The 17,771-nt window shown below is 47.1% G+C and overlaps 1 protein-coding gene and 1 pseudogene across 1 annotated transcript; both read left to right on the plus strand.

Annotated features, from left to right (window-relative positions):
* LOC119393614 (beta-1,3-galactosyltransferase 1-like) overlaps positions 1-5,810 on the plus strand; it is a 36,431-nt pseudogene extending 30,621 nt beyond the window's left edge.
* Positions 5,811-9,714: 3,904 nt separating this feature from the next.
* Positions 9,715-16,553, plus strand: LOC125758596 (uncharacterized). Its single transcript, XM_049415936.1, has 2 exons — positions 9,715-10,271; positions 16,088-16,553. The coding sequence occupies exons 1-2, from the start codon at positions 9,715-9,717 to the stop codon at positions 16,311-16,313; spliced, it is 783 nt and encodes a 260-aa protein (XP_049271893.1). The 3' UTR covers positions 16,314-16,553.
* The last annotated feature ends 1,218 nt before the right edge of the window (positions 16,554-17,771 follow it).

Below are 17,771 nucleotides of genomic sequence, written 5' to 3' on the forward strand. Positions count from 1 at the left end.
GTATGCAATCTGCGTTGTGTCACGCTTCCGTTAACCTTTCAGCTAAACTGAGCGTGAAACGAGCGTGAGACGTTTGTATGGTCAAGTTGTCCTATGACAAGCACCGACTGTTGCGATCGAATTTCGAAAACAGTTCCGCCGCTAATTGCCAGATATGCAAGATCTTTTATGTCTCTTCCTATGTTACGAGCTTTATTTATGCTCTGATAGTAGACGATCATAGAATATGCAAGCTCTGTGTCTTAGCAGTAGCGTAGCCTGAAATATTTTAGTAGGTTGGGAGGGGAGGGGGGGTGTTAACTCTACTTTATGTATGTGCGTGCGTTTGTATGTGTGCTTGCATAAATACATGCAAAACTGAAAATTTTCGAGAGGGGGGGAGTGTTTGAACCCCCTCCTTAACCACACCTTTCTGGCTACGCCAGTGTTCCTTAGAAAGGCACACCTACGTTAGTTACTCCGACGATGCATAATACAAGACTGTCAGTGTGAACACTACCCACTCAGGCATTTTGTACGCGTTCATTCTATTTATTTGTAACTTTGTGAAACAAAAAAAAAGGAGCAGAAAAGAAAACTTGAGTGCAGAAAAAAAGAAAAGATTAAAAATTGGGGGACGCTTAAGCTTCGCCTTTAAGAGTTGAACGCGATAGCAATATCCTGCCCCTAGTGCGCACTTCGAACACTACGAGTGTTTACCAGAATGCGCGCAATAAGGTGTGTGCCTTATGTAATGGGTAGCATGCTTTAAACCAGGAGCAATTATGCGCGAGAACCTTTTTCGAAGCTGCGATGCACCCACTACGGGGTCTTAAAGGGCCCCTCACCAGGTTTGACAATTTTGAGCTAACGAGCGCAATGCATACACTGAGCGTTCACGATCACGTCTGCCAAAATTTGCAACGCTACGCGCCGCGGAAATGGGTCAAATTTCAATGTGAACGCTGCTTGCCCTTCCTCTCGCGGGCGCGCGCTTTAGAGAATGAGGGGATGACGTGCATGAGAAAATGGCTCTACGTAGATGGTAGTGCTGTGACGTCGCTCCTCTACGTAGACGACTGTGCTCTGACGACGCCAACAGTAGCACGTGACACTGCGATAATTATTTGACACGACATGTGTAGTTTCCGTAATTTGTTGCTTGAATAGATTAATAAAACTTGAAAGAAATAATGAGACACACAAATGGAATGTGTGCCTCTTTTTAATTTTTTTTTCGTGAATTCCAGCGAGTTGCGGGGCTAATGTGCCTCTCTTTCCCATGCGTTCGTGTCCCCGCGGTTCGAGCAGACGCCATCGAGCAGACGCCAGCCCTGGAAACGAAATTAATGTTCTGGCGCGTTCGAGCACTCATTATTATGCTCGTTTATTCTACCGCGTCCAAGTAAACGTTAATGCGGCACTGGCTCATGATACCGCCACTCTCGTACCCGTACAAATGTCTCAACTTTCATGCTCGTCCCGCAGAAACAGGCAGTATACCACAGAGAACGCCGAAAAACGCCCACGGCCGCTACATAAAAACGAAGGTGGCGGCCGTGCAACGCCGCTCGCGTGCTCGGGCTGGCTCGGGCACGTCATGTGCACGTGACCATGCACGCGCATGACGTGTTCATGCGTATGTGTCAAGTGAAGAGGGCAGGGAAGGGATTTGGCTTGCTAAGGCTACACGGGGGCGTGTGGCAAGGGTTTGAAACTCGCCTTCTCGCATCATGGTTTCGCGCCGCTACAAATTATTGTTTTTCTCAGCTCGTAATGAACCGATTTGAAAAATTCTTGCGGCATGCTGCTCTTCATTCGGCACACAACAACTTCCAGCGTCTAACTAAAATTTGCTATGTGGCCTGGTGAGGGGCCCTTTAAGGGAATACGCGCAGTAATGTGTGTGCTTTTTGTAATGGGTGGCTGTCTTTAAACGACCAAGTCGTTATGATATTGACGTGGTGTGACGCTCGATGGCAATGTACGCTTGTACCACGCAATATTACTGCAATATTGCATCTCGTACTGTGACACCGGTATACAGGACGCGTATTTTTGGGAAGCATCAAAGTTACTTTCAGTAACTTTGATGTAACTTTCAGTAACTTTCAGTAAGAGGCGTGGCTGTGTGGTAGAACACCTGCTTGCCACGCAGACGGCCTGGGTTCGATGCTCACTCTGACCGAACATTTTTATTATTTATTTTATTTGCAGCTTTTTCGATTTTTCGGTCACGGACAAGATGATGATTTTTCGTTCACAACCAACGGTGCCGACGCCGACGGCGGAATTTCTGCGATACGAGCTCTTTAACGCTATCGCGTTAAAATCGCTCCAGATGTCCTTCTACGTGACATTTAAAAATACTACATCAGCACCAACAATGTTTGTTCTCCTGTTTAGGCAGCTCACAATGGATATTTCTTATTATTCTCAGTGCCTGCTGGCTCATTTCTTCCATAAATATCGAGAGTATACAGGGCGTTATTTTATCCAAACAGCACTTTTATTCCAAGTGATAATTTTTAATGTGCCTGAAAGAGAACGTCTTCAGTGGTCAAGATTGTCTAGTACGTAAACCCCTGCTTATACTAGACACACGCGAGTCAGTGTTTTATGGCATTCTGGATAATCGCCCGTACACGACGTATTCTTGTCAATCTGAGTAAACTGCTGGTTGAATTCACTCGGAACCTGACGTGGAAAGCACACGATCACATATAGCACGTTCGTTCGTATATATGCTTATGAATCCTGTGTTCGGCCAAATCTTTGGATTGTCGAGACGCCTCGTACGTCCGGTGCATCCACTCCCTCTTCCCTCATATCTCACTCTGACCGATACACCACTTATTTTGCCCGTTGATTACTCTGAGTGCACTTCAATTCACCTCACGAACCGCTGCAGCCGCTCGGAATCCGTTGCGGTTCGTATATGGCTTTCTGGGCACGTGACGTCCATTTATAGGTCCTCCTATACTTCCGATGGATTAATAGCGGTCTCTGGGCTATCGAGCGTGCCCTACGACCTTAAATTTGTACTTCTTCTCGGCCTCTTTCTCTCCTTTTGCCCCCAAGCCGAAGCGCAATTACGTTAAGAGCGTAGCGAAGCAGCTGTGGAGTGGGCAGTGTACGATGTCGAGCTTTGGGTGCGCAGTTGCTTCCCAACGATTGCGGCGCATGCTTCGAATCACTGCGCATAGATCTAATCCGCCACTTCACCACCAAGCGGTCAGGGAAGCCGTGCGCGACACTGAGTACGCTTCGCTGTGCTTGAGTTGCGTAGAGAGTGATAGAAAGGGGATTTTTCTGCAAACATTGTGCGCTTGCAATGCAGTCCGTGTACGTTGATGACTTCTCACATCGAGTGAGTATCCATACTATATTGCATGATTCTTCTTGTGAGTAACGTTGCGCAGAGTGGTGTAGGCTACTTGGGCTGAGCTTTTGTTGATTTGCCCCTTTAGATATGTTTTGGCGCGTGTAACGCAGTGCAGTTCAGCTCACTTGCGTTTATGTAGTTCACATTGCGGCTCCATCACCACTTTTGTGCCTGTGTTCTCTTGTCGTGTACTTTATGTGTAAGGACAACGATTAAGACGTACAGCATGCAGTGGATAAGGAGAAAACGTGTCGAGCCGGTGTCCCCTCGTCGCTAAATGTATAACGGCGAGAATCAAGTTGCAACTAACGTGCACGCTATAGTCAATTAGCACTGCGTTGTGTCCTTTCTTCTGTACTTGTTCCATTTGGGCTATGCAGTCATGCAGTCCATTTGCCTTAACACCCATCGGGGATCCATGGCGGTCCATATGCACAACTATCGGTGTGTTCCAATTTTTCGTATGGTATTACAAGGTGTGGGAGTTATTTTTTCTTCTAATATTGATAGGAGTTGTACTAGACATCAAAATAGAAAAATGAATAGTAAGAATGAACATACGCCATTAAACATGACTGAAGAATAAAATTTAGTTACTGGAATATCGATCGAATACACAACTCTTTTACACGCCTCTTTTCCTGCCTTGTCTCGCAGGATTCCGCGATGTGGTCCATGAGGAAACGGCGCTTTGCTCGATTCGCGGCCGCTGGTGTGGCCGCGGTCACGGTGCTCGCCAGCCTGGCCCACTTTGCCAGCAGCGCAACGCGGATCCATGACGGTCGAACTGTCGCTGCTCGGCGCCAGTCATCGGCCTACGCACTTCCCGTCTCGCTACCGTCCCAGGCAGCTGCAGGCTACAAGGAGACTCAGCAGCAGCCGCTGGCTCGGCGGACATTCCCCAGCAGCCGCGTCTACAGTCCTCCGTTCGAGTACCTCATCAACCAGGAGGGACTGTGCCGCGGCAACAAGCACGGACAACCGCCGGCACCGCATCGACTATTTATTCCTCATATCGTCCGCGATGGGCAACGTCGACCGCCGCAACGCCATTCGAGACACCTGGGGACGCGACGTCCTCGCATTCACCGGCAACCGGGTGGCCTTCCTTCTGGGCGCCGGCAACGACTCGAGGCTCCAGTCGGCCGTCGAGAGCGAGGCTTCGGTGCATGGCGACCTCATTCAGGAGGCGTTCTTTGACTCGTACCGCAACGTTACGCTCAAGTCCATCATGATGCTCCGGTGGACGACCCGCTTCTGCCCCGAGCCCGATTCGTCGTCAAAGTGGACGACGACACGTACCTGAACGCGGGCAACTTCTTTCGCCGCCATGCAGTCCCGTTCCGAAGACGCCATCTACGGCAAGCTGTACCAGATGAGCCAGCCCAATTCGCGACCTGACCAACAAGTGGTACGTGACACCCGACGAGTACCCGGACGACATGTATCCCGACTACGTCGGCGGTTCGGCCTACGTCATCGGAGGCGACGTGGTCGATTCCCTGTATCGGGCCACGGGACACGTGAGGCCCTTCCCGATCGAGGACGCCTACATCACCGGTTCGTGCGCCGAGAGCATCGGCGTGCGTCGAATCCAAGTCGAAGGCTTCAACTCTCTTCGCATTGAGTCCGTGTGCGAGGTGAAGAGGGCGGTGACGGCGCACTACACGACAGCCAAAGAGATGGTCACCTTTCGCGATCAGCTACAGCGCACAGAGTTTGTGTGCCAGAGGCTCTTGTTTGACTTTGCCTACTTCTGTTACTGCCGCAAGTCCTCTGCCGTCACGTGACGACGAGGTGATGGCGAAGCTGTTAAGTGTTCTGTGATCTTTTTGTATTGGTTTTTGTACGTTTCGTTTACGAGTTTGGTGCCTGTTTCAGTGCCGAAATTTTGATTACGGCGGCTCATCGATCATTGCTGCAGTTGTGTCACAACGCACTCATTTGGAACGGCATCTCACGAACCTGCCAAGAAATTATCGTGATGCACGTCGCCGCACACTCACCGGTCATCACGCACTGGACACTGCTGGGCGACGCCTACTTCATCTCACGTTTATGTGATCTTAAAACGGAAACCTACGTCGGGATTTTTTTCGTAATTTTATTTCGCGCGGGTGTCATGACGTTTACGTAGGTTAAGTGTTCGTTTCTTCCCATCATACTGAGGAAGGTGTTTTTGTATGCAAGTTTGCGCTTCCAGATCGTTCGCCGTCCGAGTAATTTGCCTGTTTTGCGTACTGTGTTGTTTCAAAGTATATACCGCCGTCTACCACATCATCGTGGCGATTTCGGCTCTCCGTGCCGCTAAGTACGCAATCACTCATTCGTGTGAGACGGATGGTTCTCACACCGGCATACTTAGGGACCAGAATTGTTCCGTCTGTCTATGAAATCATTACTCTTTGTTAATATAAACATGCACCACGAAGAGACTTTTTCGGGGTCTTCGACAGCACAGACCAAGGCAAAAACCGTCATTTTACGAGCATATTACATGCGAAACATTTTTACGGAATTTCACCTGACTGCAGGTCGTTTGAGAATGTCACACAGGCAACGACTTAGTTGCACTGTGTGATGTTCTGAACAAAAAGAGCGCTTTTCGCACTCGCCACAACCGGACAGTTCAGTAGTCACAGTGTTAAAGTCTCCGTTTCAGTTGTGGCGATGGAATATTGTTTTTCCTGAGAGAATAACACGAACAAGTACCTAGTGTTGTTTGTATTTTCGCGTAACATGAAATACTGGCTAATTTGGATTGTTTATTAATGGCATAACTATAATGTATTCTCGTAGATGCCTTTTGCGGTTGTGACAGAGGCATTGCTTCGAAAAAGGATTGTTTGGTTGTGAACTGGGCCTTATTATTACTGTTCCTATTTCGCCGTTTGACGGAAAAAGGCCAAAGTCTCCTAGTAGCTTCAGTCACTGCTAAACTTTTCGTGACGCGTATTTGATTAAGTTTTGAACGCAACGTAACGTGGCATCGATAGAGTTCTTTCAGCAAACCTCAGCGTCGCCTAAAGTATTGATAGTTAGAACAGCACGCCACTGTATGGCTGTGTTAGTCATAGAACGCTAGCGTTACACGCAAAGTCACTAGTGAGAGAGTCTGTGCACGCAGATATAGCATTTCGTGGCCACCTCTAGTGTTCCGATATAGTGTTGGTAGAAGACAACAGGTGGTGTTGAATGGTATGTTGGAAGTGGGTTGATGGTTGTACACCAATGTTTGTGGATGTTGCTATCACGTGATGAAGATAGCCAAAGCGCTTCGTCTGTGTCTGTGTTGTTCCTAATACCGAGAACACGAGGACGGTATGGATTATCTGTTAAAATTTCGATTATCCAAGAACCTGAAAATTTTACAAGTCGTCCCGTTGACTTGCGCCACTGCGTGCGCATTTTTCATAGTCACAGTGCCAAAAAAACTCATTTGTGACAGTCCGTCAAACAAAAAAATTCAAGTGTGTGTTCTCTATAAGTTGCCTGAGGAATTCTTATTTCACTGACAATAAAGCGAATATCATGCTGTTCAAACGTAATCTCTACTTGTTATCAATCGCGCTTTGCAGATTAGCTACTTATAGTTACCACGACTACATTTCTGTCTCTCTCGTTTGGTTAGATAATTTGCTCGAAACGTTGTAAGTTTGTAAGGCTTGTTTGGAAATACTAGTTCGGGAGAGCTACTTTCACTCCCTGCGCCCCTGGCTGCACTTAATTTCACCTAGAATATCGACCACTTTTTGTTCTCGCATTCTTGTCGGTGAAGTCTTCTTTTGACATTCATTCGCAACTCCAGACTGGTCACTGTAATCGAGCTAGCTCACTGCTTCCAGCAGTTTACCTCACACATTGTGCTGCACCAGCCTACTTTGCCATACATTCTCACGTATGTTAAGAAGAGAAATAAGAGCCCGACTACGTCGAAAAATATAACCTCATTTACTCTCGCGGATGTTTACATTTGCTCCGGTCGTCAGTGTCACACACCGCGTTAGCTTAGCGGCTTAAGTGTTGTGCAACTGAGCTTGGGTTCGATTCCCGGCCACGACGGTCGCATTTCGATGGGCACGAAAGGGAAGATAAATGTATGTAGTACTTACCTTCATAGGTGCAAAACGGAAAGGCGAGCTAGTTGGTACTCGTTCATACTGATATATTAAAAGCGCTAAGACGGCAGGGACAAGAAAGGGCGCAGTACGAGAGCTTACTCGCCAATTGAAGGCTTTATAGCTTCAAAAGATAAAATATACCTAAACCCGACCCTCGCCAATTACCCGCGCATGCGCACCCTTAGTCAAAGCAAAACACAGCAGATACAGATGCATTCGCTCCCCCTCCGACTATCTTCTCTCATCGAGCAGTGTCCCTTCTTTCGCATATATGGCCAAAGATGGGCGAATGATGCAGCTGGAAGCCCTAGTGTTAATATGGAACGCTTCCGCGAATTCACGTGTCGTGCGATCTCTGTGTTTGAACAAAATTTCCGTCGCAGCGAACTTCGCCTCGCATCGGCACTCAGCACACTGCATGGTCCAAGTGTGTTAGTGGTCTTCCCTGCAAAGAAGACTGGTGCTCCCTTAGGCGTATATTCACACATCGACCTGTCTGGCCAACGTAGACACGTCTACAGGAGAGAGGGACGCAATATACGACGTTCGTCCTACAAGGCATGAACCCGACTCTGTGGTTGATGGTGCTACCATTGTCAAGCCTGTTGCTAACCATCGAACACAGCCTACTTAGCTTATTAGTAGCAGAAAAAATTAGGTGTACTTTAAATATCCCTAGGTTGCCAATATTCACCCGGGCTCTTCCACTACGGCCCCACCATCATGTAGCACTTCTGATATATAAAACCTCACAATCTAGCTTAATTATTTTCAATATCTTGCTGACCTATTATGCATGCTCACTGAATGGCCTTATCTTCAACAGCCGTGATACTCATATTTAACGATGTAACATCGATCCATATAAAGTATATCTTCACATTCCTTCATGTGGACCTTACCTGACCTAAAACCACAACCAGGGCCAACTGCTTAGCTAGAGAAGAATTAGGCAAGCTGCTTTGAAATAGCGTTTCTTTCTCTATTTCTTGCTCCACGAAACGATGATGGTCATCATCAGCTGTCATCATCATCATCATCCTGACTACGCCCACTGCAGGTCAAAGGCCTCTCGCATGTTTCGCCAATCAACCGGGTGCAGTGCTTGCTGCGGCCGCGTTATCCCCGCAAGCTTCTTAATCTCATCTGCCCACCTAACCTACTGCCTCCCCCTCGCGCGCTTGGCTTCTCTTGGAATCCACTCCATTACTCCTAACGACAAGCGGTTATCTTGCCTACGCGTTACATGCCCTGACCCATTTGTTCTTCTAGATTTCAACTAAGATGTCGTTAACAACCGTATGTTCCCTTACACACTCTGCTCTCTTCTTGACCTTTAGCAGAACAGACTCTTGGGCTAGTTAGCTATGCACGAACACTAAAAGAATAAGCGCTAAAAATCGACGAACACAAGAAAGGAGAGCAGACAAAAGACTGGCGCTCGTTTGTGCTCGTCGATTTTTAGCTCTTATTCTTTTAGTGCTCTTCTTGTTCCTTTTAAAGTTGCATCTATCATTTTTATTTCCTTGTTACGCTGCGTCGTCCTCAATTTAAGTTGAATCCTTTTCATGAGCGTCCAGCTTTCTGCCCCGTAGGTAACACCAGTAATATGCAGCTGCTAGCATAGGCGTGCTCGCGAGAAGGGTAGCGGGGCGACCCCCCCCCCCTCCCATATCATCTAAAGGGGGGCGCCAATTCTGCCCCATACCTTTACTCAGTCGGACCTCTCACGTCACTTTTTAATGCGCGAGGTTATGGCTACTCATGTTTTTTATTTTATTTTATTTTTTTTACAGTAGTGGCAGTCAAGGACCCCTGATGTTTCATTCAAAGATATTATCACTTCCTAGATTTACCCCGCAGAACCCGGGGACCCATGGCAAGCCTTTGTGACAAGCGCGTAATCGCTTAATTTTCATTTTTGCGTTCATTACGGCGCTCGTTCTCTTTCGGATTCGACCAGAGGTGGGGGGGGTGTGACTTGGCCCTTCCTAATGGACGCACGCCTATGGCTGTTGCGCACCTTCCTCTTCAGTTATGGTGATAAACTACCATTGCCGAATGATCCGAGAATGCCTGTCAAATGCTCTACTCCCCATACTTTTTCATCTAGGTGTGTCGTGTTCCAAATACGGACGATGCGTTAGAAGAAGAAGAGGAAGATGAATCGTGAAGCTTGGCGCGCGGAGTTGCAGCATCATTCGGCTTCCCAAGCGAACGAAATCGACGATGAGCAACCGTTCGACCTCGACATCGAGCACAACGAAGCAGCGAAAGAAACACACGCTGTCCGCGAGTGGTGAGGCAGCCGGTGGAGAACCGGAAGGCGAACTGAAGCCGCAATCTCGGGATGTGCCTCCGCAGCCCGGAAAGGACAGCACCGAAAGCAGCAGCAGCGAAAGCAGTGACAGTGGTGGGCGCGTCGTCAGCAGGAAGACCGCGCTGGGCGACCGGCAGTCGACGGCCGAAGTGGACTTCAAGAGTGAGCTCCTGGACGCCAACATCCACGACTTCACGAGTAGCGACCAGAGCAGCAGCGCCGCCTCAAAGCGGCGCAGCAGTGGAGCACGTAAAGACAGCTGGAGGCCCGGTAGCAGTAGCCACGGTACCGATGCAGCCGGTTCGCTGAGCGAATATTCCAACGACGTTGACACTTTGACCCACGCCACGACGCAGGCGTTCACAGCCGTTCCGGCGGCCTCGTCCACGGCCATGCTCGTCGCACACGAAGAGCACGAGCCGAAGCACGAGTCTTTCCTCAAGACCATCGCCAAGGCGTCCTTCAGGTGCGATGCGACCCTGCATCAACACAGTTCATGCGCGTTGCCTTTACGACGGCTTGCTTAACATGTTCGTAGATACGGTTGCCCCTTGGTATTGTGCGTGGGGTTTAAAGGGCGTGGAGATTAATGTGCAGGAATTAGTAGCGATTAAAGTGCATGGAATCATACGTGTATACGGAATCAACCGCGCTCTCGAAGAATGCTTCTCCAATGCCTGGGGCCTGGGCGTACATTTCTCAATTCTTTAGGGTGTATCCGCGATCGAACCTCCGTCGATATGTGTATCGATGATAGCATACTCGGGGCTTTTGTGCCCCTTCCATAGCATACCGGGGCAGGCCCAAAGTAGGTAGTTCAGGTTGGGGCAGGTATGTTGTACGCAATGAGAGCATCAGATTTTCTGAATAGGGTACGCTCTGTAAAGCCACGCCGCCTTAACGCCTCGGTGTCTTAAGCATATTTAACAAAAGAAAGTATATTAATGCGTGTGGATGATGAGGAAAATGTTGGGGGTTTGTTAAATGTAGCAATGATTCCAGCTTCAAAGCTTCTTAAAACCAAGCCTGTTCTTCTCAAACCTGAACTTCGACCTCCGTTCGCTCAGACTTGCAGCATTTCGCCGGTACCTGTCGACGCGCAAGTTTGTTTGCTCTGGGAACCGACGAAAGGTGCCAACTGTAGTTTGACAGAGTTACAGCGAGTCCGCTCAGTGAATACGCCACATATCACAATATGGCACGAAATATGACAGTGCAAACAATGTCGTAAGGGTGCCGCCACAAACCGGTACGTAGTTGCAAGAAGCGGCGTGTTAATTTCCGGGCAAGTGTCCGAGCGTTTGATGGCGGTCTCTGGTTATCACATAATTATCGCGAAGGACAATGTTGTCGCTTATCAAGACGAACAGAGGGAGGCGACACGGGGGATGCAAGAGCGTTTCGGAAGGCTTTAGCCATTTTACGATGATGCGGGCGGCAATCCATCGAAATATCGGTTTGGTGCCCTCGTTAGTTCGGCCATTGGGACTTATGGTAATAGGATAAAGGATAAGCAAAAATAAACGGTGATAGCCTAGGCGGCACAGTTATGTTCGTGGTTTGTTTTCTGCGATAATTTATATCCGGGTATAAGTGGTGATACCATTTAATTAATTCATTAGCATTTCTCTACGTGTGCCGCACCAAAGCAGCCAGGAGATGCGCGGTCCACTCTGCTTTTATCCCATAAACAAGAAATTATATTTTAATTTGACTCTGAAAGTGGTGGAAAGATGACCCCAAGCGTCATCCAACAGCGATTTGGGCCATCCGCTCGGTAGAGGTAAAAAACCGACGCGGGTGGACTTACTTTGCTTCAAAACAAAGATGTATGATGTAAAATTGCCTCTTATACAATTTTTAGCGGCCGCTTCATCCCCGAAAATTTTCGCCTACACCCCTCCCTTGCCCCCCCCCCCCCGCCCCCTCATTAGAAAAGGAATCCTGACGCCGCCACTGTGTAACAACGAAATGAACAGCAGCCAAATGTATGTGCATGCATGCTTGCATTCGGTGCAAGCGAATAGCTTATTCTGGCACAAAGGAAGCAGAATGGTCATGCGTATTAGCATTCATGCTGCGCAACAACGCACCCAGGTACACAGGGCAGACAGCGCTTTGATGCCGTGGTACGTATAATCAACCTGTAAGGGAGACGCAGTCAGCATTTATAAAGCACAGTACAACTCTTTGAGGCGCGAATTACGATGAACTCTCTGCAAACGTGTCGAATTCCCACAACATAAATCTAAGGTATTCAGTATTACACACCAAAAAAGAAAATGTGGTAACATATTTTGAGTCAGTTTGGGTAATTAATCGTAATTACCGTGTAATTAGATACTTAATCATTCTGTCGTCAGTCATGTTCCGTTTTTACATAAGAAGAAGAAAACCTTAGGCTTAAAATTCATGAGCACTTTGTTTTTGGACGTATACATTTTGGTGCCTTCACCAAAGTGGTCGGCTTGCAGTCATACGCAGCACATTGAGGTGAAGTCAAGACACACTGACTAGTTTATGTAGAAGGCTCAATTCATCCTATGTGCAATGTATCCAGCTCTTTCTCGGTCACTAGTCCAAAGAACTGGCAAAAACAAGTTGCGTCCACATATGCGGACATTGTGCCTCAATGGGATAACGAAGTTAGACATCGTGAACGTAAACGACAAATATCCGATGTTCTTCAACTGAGCGTCTCGTCCAATCCGCAATCTCGCCTCCGTCGTCTTTGCTGCGCGCGTTTGAAGCAACTTCTTTATAATGTTCTCAGTCTCGACACAGCGCAGCGATGCCACGTGCCCTGTTGTCTAGTTACGCTCTGGTCGCTCGTGCAAATCGCTCAAGAACCTAACAACCAGCCGCGCGGAAAACGTTACCGGCGCTTCCGTCTGGCACCGGTCACCGGATTCATATTTCGCGCTCTGAATGTCGCCGCACCCGATGCACCGCCGACGTGCTTGGCGAGGAAGAACGGAGCCAGAATGGCCTGAGCTGGATTCTCCGCTTGCGCAGTCGGCCGTGACGCCTGGAAGCCGCCGTGCGTGACCTGCCTTGTTATTCGAGCCTTTCTGAGCCAGCCGCCCTTGCAACGGTGAAAGCCAGACGGTGTACACACAGACCGGTCTCCGCAGCGGGAGAGAACCAGCTTTCGCTCAATTTGACGTCCTTGGTAAACAATGTGCGCTTCTCTTCGCGAAACGAATTTATCTGTCACTTTTGACGATTGAACCGTTAGCAACCACCTGTACAGGGGCTCCAGATGCATTAAATGATACGAAAAAGTACGGCGCTTTCGTTGTTTTTTTTTATTTTGGTTACACCAGCGCTGTTTTTTTTCTTTTTTTTTTTTTTTTTCAATCGTCGTTTCCTCGCAGCTGCCTTATATTTCTATGGGCGCTTGCGCCCACGCACCGGCACTGTCAAGCTTGCAACCCCCAAAGAGGCTTCGGATACATTTTTCGTTGCAGTGAAAACTAGTCTAAATTACTGAAAATTAGTTAAACGTTTTCTCTCGTTCTAAAAGAATTTGAGAAAGTACAAACGAAAAACAAGCTACCAGTACGCACTTGTTTTTTTAAACTACGTTTGCACTGAATTAAAACGGCAAACTCGGCGAGTTGGTTATTGCACATACTTATTCTGTGTGGGCCCCGACGGGTCAGCAAAGACAACACCTGCTCACACAGTACCTCTTCCGCCACCAACTTGTAACCTAACAATTTTTAACAATTCGACTTGAGAATATGACAAATCGCTTTCCTCGGAAAATCCAAAGCAATAGTTCGTGTAAACGTACACACTTTTGCCGTGCGGGCAGCGCGACACGCACGGAGGACTAAAAGGAAGGGACACACACGAGCGCTGACTCACAACGGGTTTTATGTATTTCTTTCACATCTGATTAATAAACCACTTGTGCGAAACCACGTGTGTGGGCAGCACGGCCCCAAGACAGAAAATTGTAGAGTCATGTGAATCACGTCCGGGGTCGCTTGTAGGCAGTGTTGGCTGTAATGCGTTACAATAACGCCGTCACTGGTAACGAGTTACTTTTTTCGGTAATTTAGTAGCGTACTCGTACAATTTCAGAACTGTAACGGGTAACGTACTTACGTTATCACTTATTTGTAACGTGAGGTATCACGTTACTACCTACTATTTATTCTAATTATCCCTGCAGTTCTACACAAAACTTTCGTTTCGTAGGCGCCACATTCCAAGAGCTATCCTTTGGTCGTAGCGGCGTACTCCTGTTGGCCTGCCAGGCGCTGGCAATAGGAGTATCATCTAATGCGTCCGTCCAGCGCCTATTTACCGTAGATGCGGACATATTCACTAAGAAGCCAGGCCCTGTATCCGACGGTAGCCTTAAAATGGAGCTTCTGCTTAAGTTCTACAAGCTGCAGTTGTCAGCAAGTTGTCCCTTCAATACTATAGCATTGTTTATCAGTTTTGTTTTCAAAATAAAATTTGCTTCTATCTGTCTGCAAGTGCTGGTATGCGTTTCTGGTTGTTTAATTCTTGAGCGAGCGAGGCTGACTTTCAACGCCTTCGCATAAACGCTCGAAATTTTCGCGGCAATTTCATAGGTTAAAGGGGCAAAAACTATTCATGTTCCAAATAATTTTTCCTTGACCATGCAATTTAAGCATTTCTTTATTGCTACGAAATATGTTTTGTACGTTAGTAGAAGCATGCCGTCGGAATTGCTCTACGTTTGTTGATAGATCAATGATGTTTTCTTTCCGGAGAGCGTTGACAACGAAATCTCATTATCTCTTTAATGTCACTTCAAGAAACAACTTTACCATGTGCCACAAAGTTATAAACCATCACATGTAACTCTACAGTTAATTTTCCCCGCCACGGTGGTCTAGTGGTTATGGCGCTCGACTGCTGACCCGAAGGTCGCGGGATCGAATCCCGGCCGCGGCGGCTGCATTTTCGATGGAGGCGAAAATGTCTGAGGCCCGTGTACTTAGATTTAGGTGCACGTTAAAGAACCACAGGTGGTCGAAATTTCCGGAGCCCTTCACTACGGCGTCTCTCATAATCATATCGTGGTTTTGGGACGTTAAACCCCAGATATTATTATTATTATTATTACAGTTAATTTTAGGCCACTATAATGTTGCTAAAGTCCGGGACACTTGTCCAAAGTATTCTCGTTACATCAGTATTTCTGCTAAAATCGTTGTTTGGACTATAGGTTTTAAGTGAAATAAAAATATAAGCTTTATTAAATTATTCTGGGTTCCTGCAGTGAAGGCGCACCGATTAAAATTTATGACCATGGAGCAACGGCAGGAGTAACGTGTGTTACCTTTTTTTTCGGTAGCGGTAACTTTAACGCATTACCTTTTTTTTAGGTGACGTGGTAATGCATTCCTTTTTTTGTTAGCGTAAGTGGTAACGTATTGGTTACTTTTTTTCGGTAACGCCTAAGAACACTGCTCGTAGGTTTAACCTTTTTAAGAACAAAAGAAATATGCGTTGCGTACTGCAAATACAATTTCAGTGCACTCCACTTTGTTTAGTGGCGCCGTACTATCGTCTTGAGACTCTTAACTAACCGAACTTTACTACAGCATGTTACAAAGCTCCAGTCTTGACACTGTAAACCCGCGTCCATAAGCCACATGTTTGTTGGCTTTGTGTCTTTTAAGTGCGACCATCCGTGGTTCGATTCATAATTTCAAAAGGTCAGTGGTCGTTCGACCGTTGATGTGTTCTAGAAGCGTGTAGGCAGTCTAGAGGTGTAGCGCTGTCTGGTGTTTTGACAGCGCACGAATAAGACGAGAAAAGTATCAACTATTAAATACGCATATGAAATACTGGGACGGCTGCACATGGATGGTCCAGAAACATCCATACACAATCACCCACCGAATGTCCTTGAACCTTTTTTATCTGAGACGTTACGCACACACTTCAATAATAAAAGCTTTTCCAGTGTAAACATTCTACAGATAATGTGCATGGTTAAATTAAATTAAAGAGAAGGAAAACTGCAACCATTTTTTAGCTCGATATTGCGAAGACGACCGGCTCCTCCTCCGGGGGTGACATGGCCTGAGTGTAGCGGTGCTTATATGCGTCTATGGCGCTTCGACGAGCGTCACGCTCGTAGACAGGCGAAGACAGACTCGTAGATATTTTTCGCTCACAGTAAGGGTACACTGAAGGTAACACGGTATCGTCTAATGCTTGCGCACCGTCTGACAGTTCCCAATGAAAGGTTTCTGCTTCATTTTCTGTTTATTTCTTTCGTTTTCGCAGCGTCTCCTCCTTTTCTTTCAACGAGCCGCTGGCTCAAGTGTCCATCGCCTTTTTCTCAATGTGTCTGCTCTTCGTGATCGTCGCGTGCTCCGTGATCGTCTACTCGTGCGGAGTGGGCGCCTGCTCGGAGGCCGGTGACCCTGCGAGCAACGGCACGCCAGAGGCGGCGGCGAGGGCGCACAGGAAAACGGACGTCTCGAAAAGCGGCCACTTGTATATGCCGTAGGCTAAAGCGACCGCCATTGTGCTGTACGACGCCGCCAGCTCTCTGCCCACCGTTTGTGACGATGACGCGCGCCCGCTGTATGGGGGGCCCGCGTGGAATCTGAGCGGCGCACATGCTTCCCGACCTGCCTGCAATATTGAGCAGCACGGAGAACTTCGACACCACGTGACGAAATTTATGTCGTTCGTGTGATATGAAGCGCTATTAATAATAAATGATGGAACGAAACTCTCGCTCCATGGGCCCCTGTAATATACAATGATGGTCATTATATCGTGGGTGTCAACTCGTGCTACATGCAGACGCCTGGCCTCTATAATGTATAGCTTCCTTTTACTCGACATCATTGGGGTTATAGGCGACAGTGGGTGGTGCGACTGTCAACCATCAAGAAACGCTACAACGGTAGTCCTCGTGATTTTACAAATATGGATAAGGTCGCTTAATGGAGTGCGATCAACCCCTAAGAGAGAAAAAAAAAGGTAATTTATCATTGAAGTAGCACTTTTAAATATGTATTATCGAACGAAATTTTTCGTTTTGCTTTGTTTCTTGTACTTCATGTAATCATCTCAATGTTGAATGAAAACAGCGAATACTGTAGTGATGCAGAACTATCGGTAAATTGACTATCGATAGTATCGATAGTTTTTTTGAAACTATCGATATGTAAACAAACTATCGATAGTGCTACTATCGACAAATTATCGATAGTGCAATCGGTAGTATCATCGTAATATTACTAGCGATATTACTGCTACGCGTGTTTATTGCTTTGTTTTGACTTATTCGGGTTTCACCCACAAAGACTGTTAGCAACGTTTGACGCAGACCGCGCTATAATGTTGAGAAGCTTCACAATTGTTTGAGATCATTCTGTTAAGATTACGCGTCGGACGCGAATAGTCAAGTTTATTCGAGAGCTCACGCGAGCGCCAGCGATAACGCTGGAAGGTTTGATGACTGATGTATAAAGGACGACGCGTTCCACCGATGATCAGATTACTCAACGGCTGACGACTGCTCCCGCCGCTGCGAGTGCGCAGCACGTATCGCTTGTATCATGAGTTTTAATTTTCTGGGCACAAGTTCGCCCAAATAAAGAGCTCCGTATTTCCCAGTCTTGCTGCAGCATTCTTCACCGTTACAACCACGTGACGATACTATCGATAGTGGTGGGAATAATGATGCGGTTGCTGGCCGGCCTTATTGCGAAGATATTTGCGATAGCCTACTACCAGCTTCGCTTAATTTATGAGCAATTTTTGTCAGAGAAATGAATTATTTCCGCAGTGAAAATGGCGGAATATATCCATCAATAAATTCGTATCCAAAAGCAACCAGTTACACCTTACACTTAACTTCTTGATATTTTTTTTATTTTGAAATAATAAAATGCAATATCAATTTGAAGCCGCGCAATCCCAACACATATAAAGGCTTCCTTTCCGCTACAGC

The sequence above is a fragment of the Rhipicephalus sanguineus genome, chromosome 5 (assembly GCF_013339695.2).
Source record: "Rhipicephalus sanguineus isolate Rsan-2018 chromosome 5, BIME_Rsan_1.4, whole genome shotgun sequence".
NCBI lineage: Eukaryota > Metazoa > Arthropoda > Arachnida > Ixodida > Ixodidae > Rhipicephalus > Rhipicephalus sanguineus.

Excerpts from the sequence above, each read along its gene's own strand:
- LOC125758596 (XM_049415936.1), top strand. The coding sequence starts at position 9,715 with ATGAGCAACCGTTCGACCTCGACATCGAGCACAACGAAGCAGCGAAAG. Across the intron at positions 10,272-16,087 it reads ATCGCCAAGGCGTCCTTCAG|CGTCTCCTCCTTTTCTTTCA; the intron begins GTGCGATGCGAC and ends TCGTTTTCGCAG.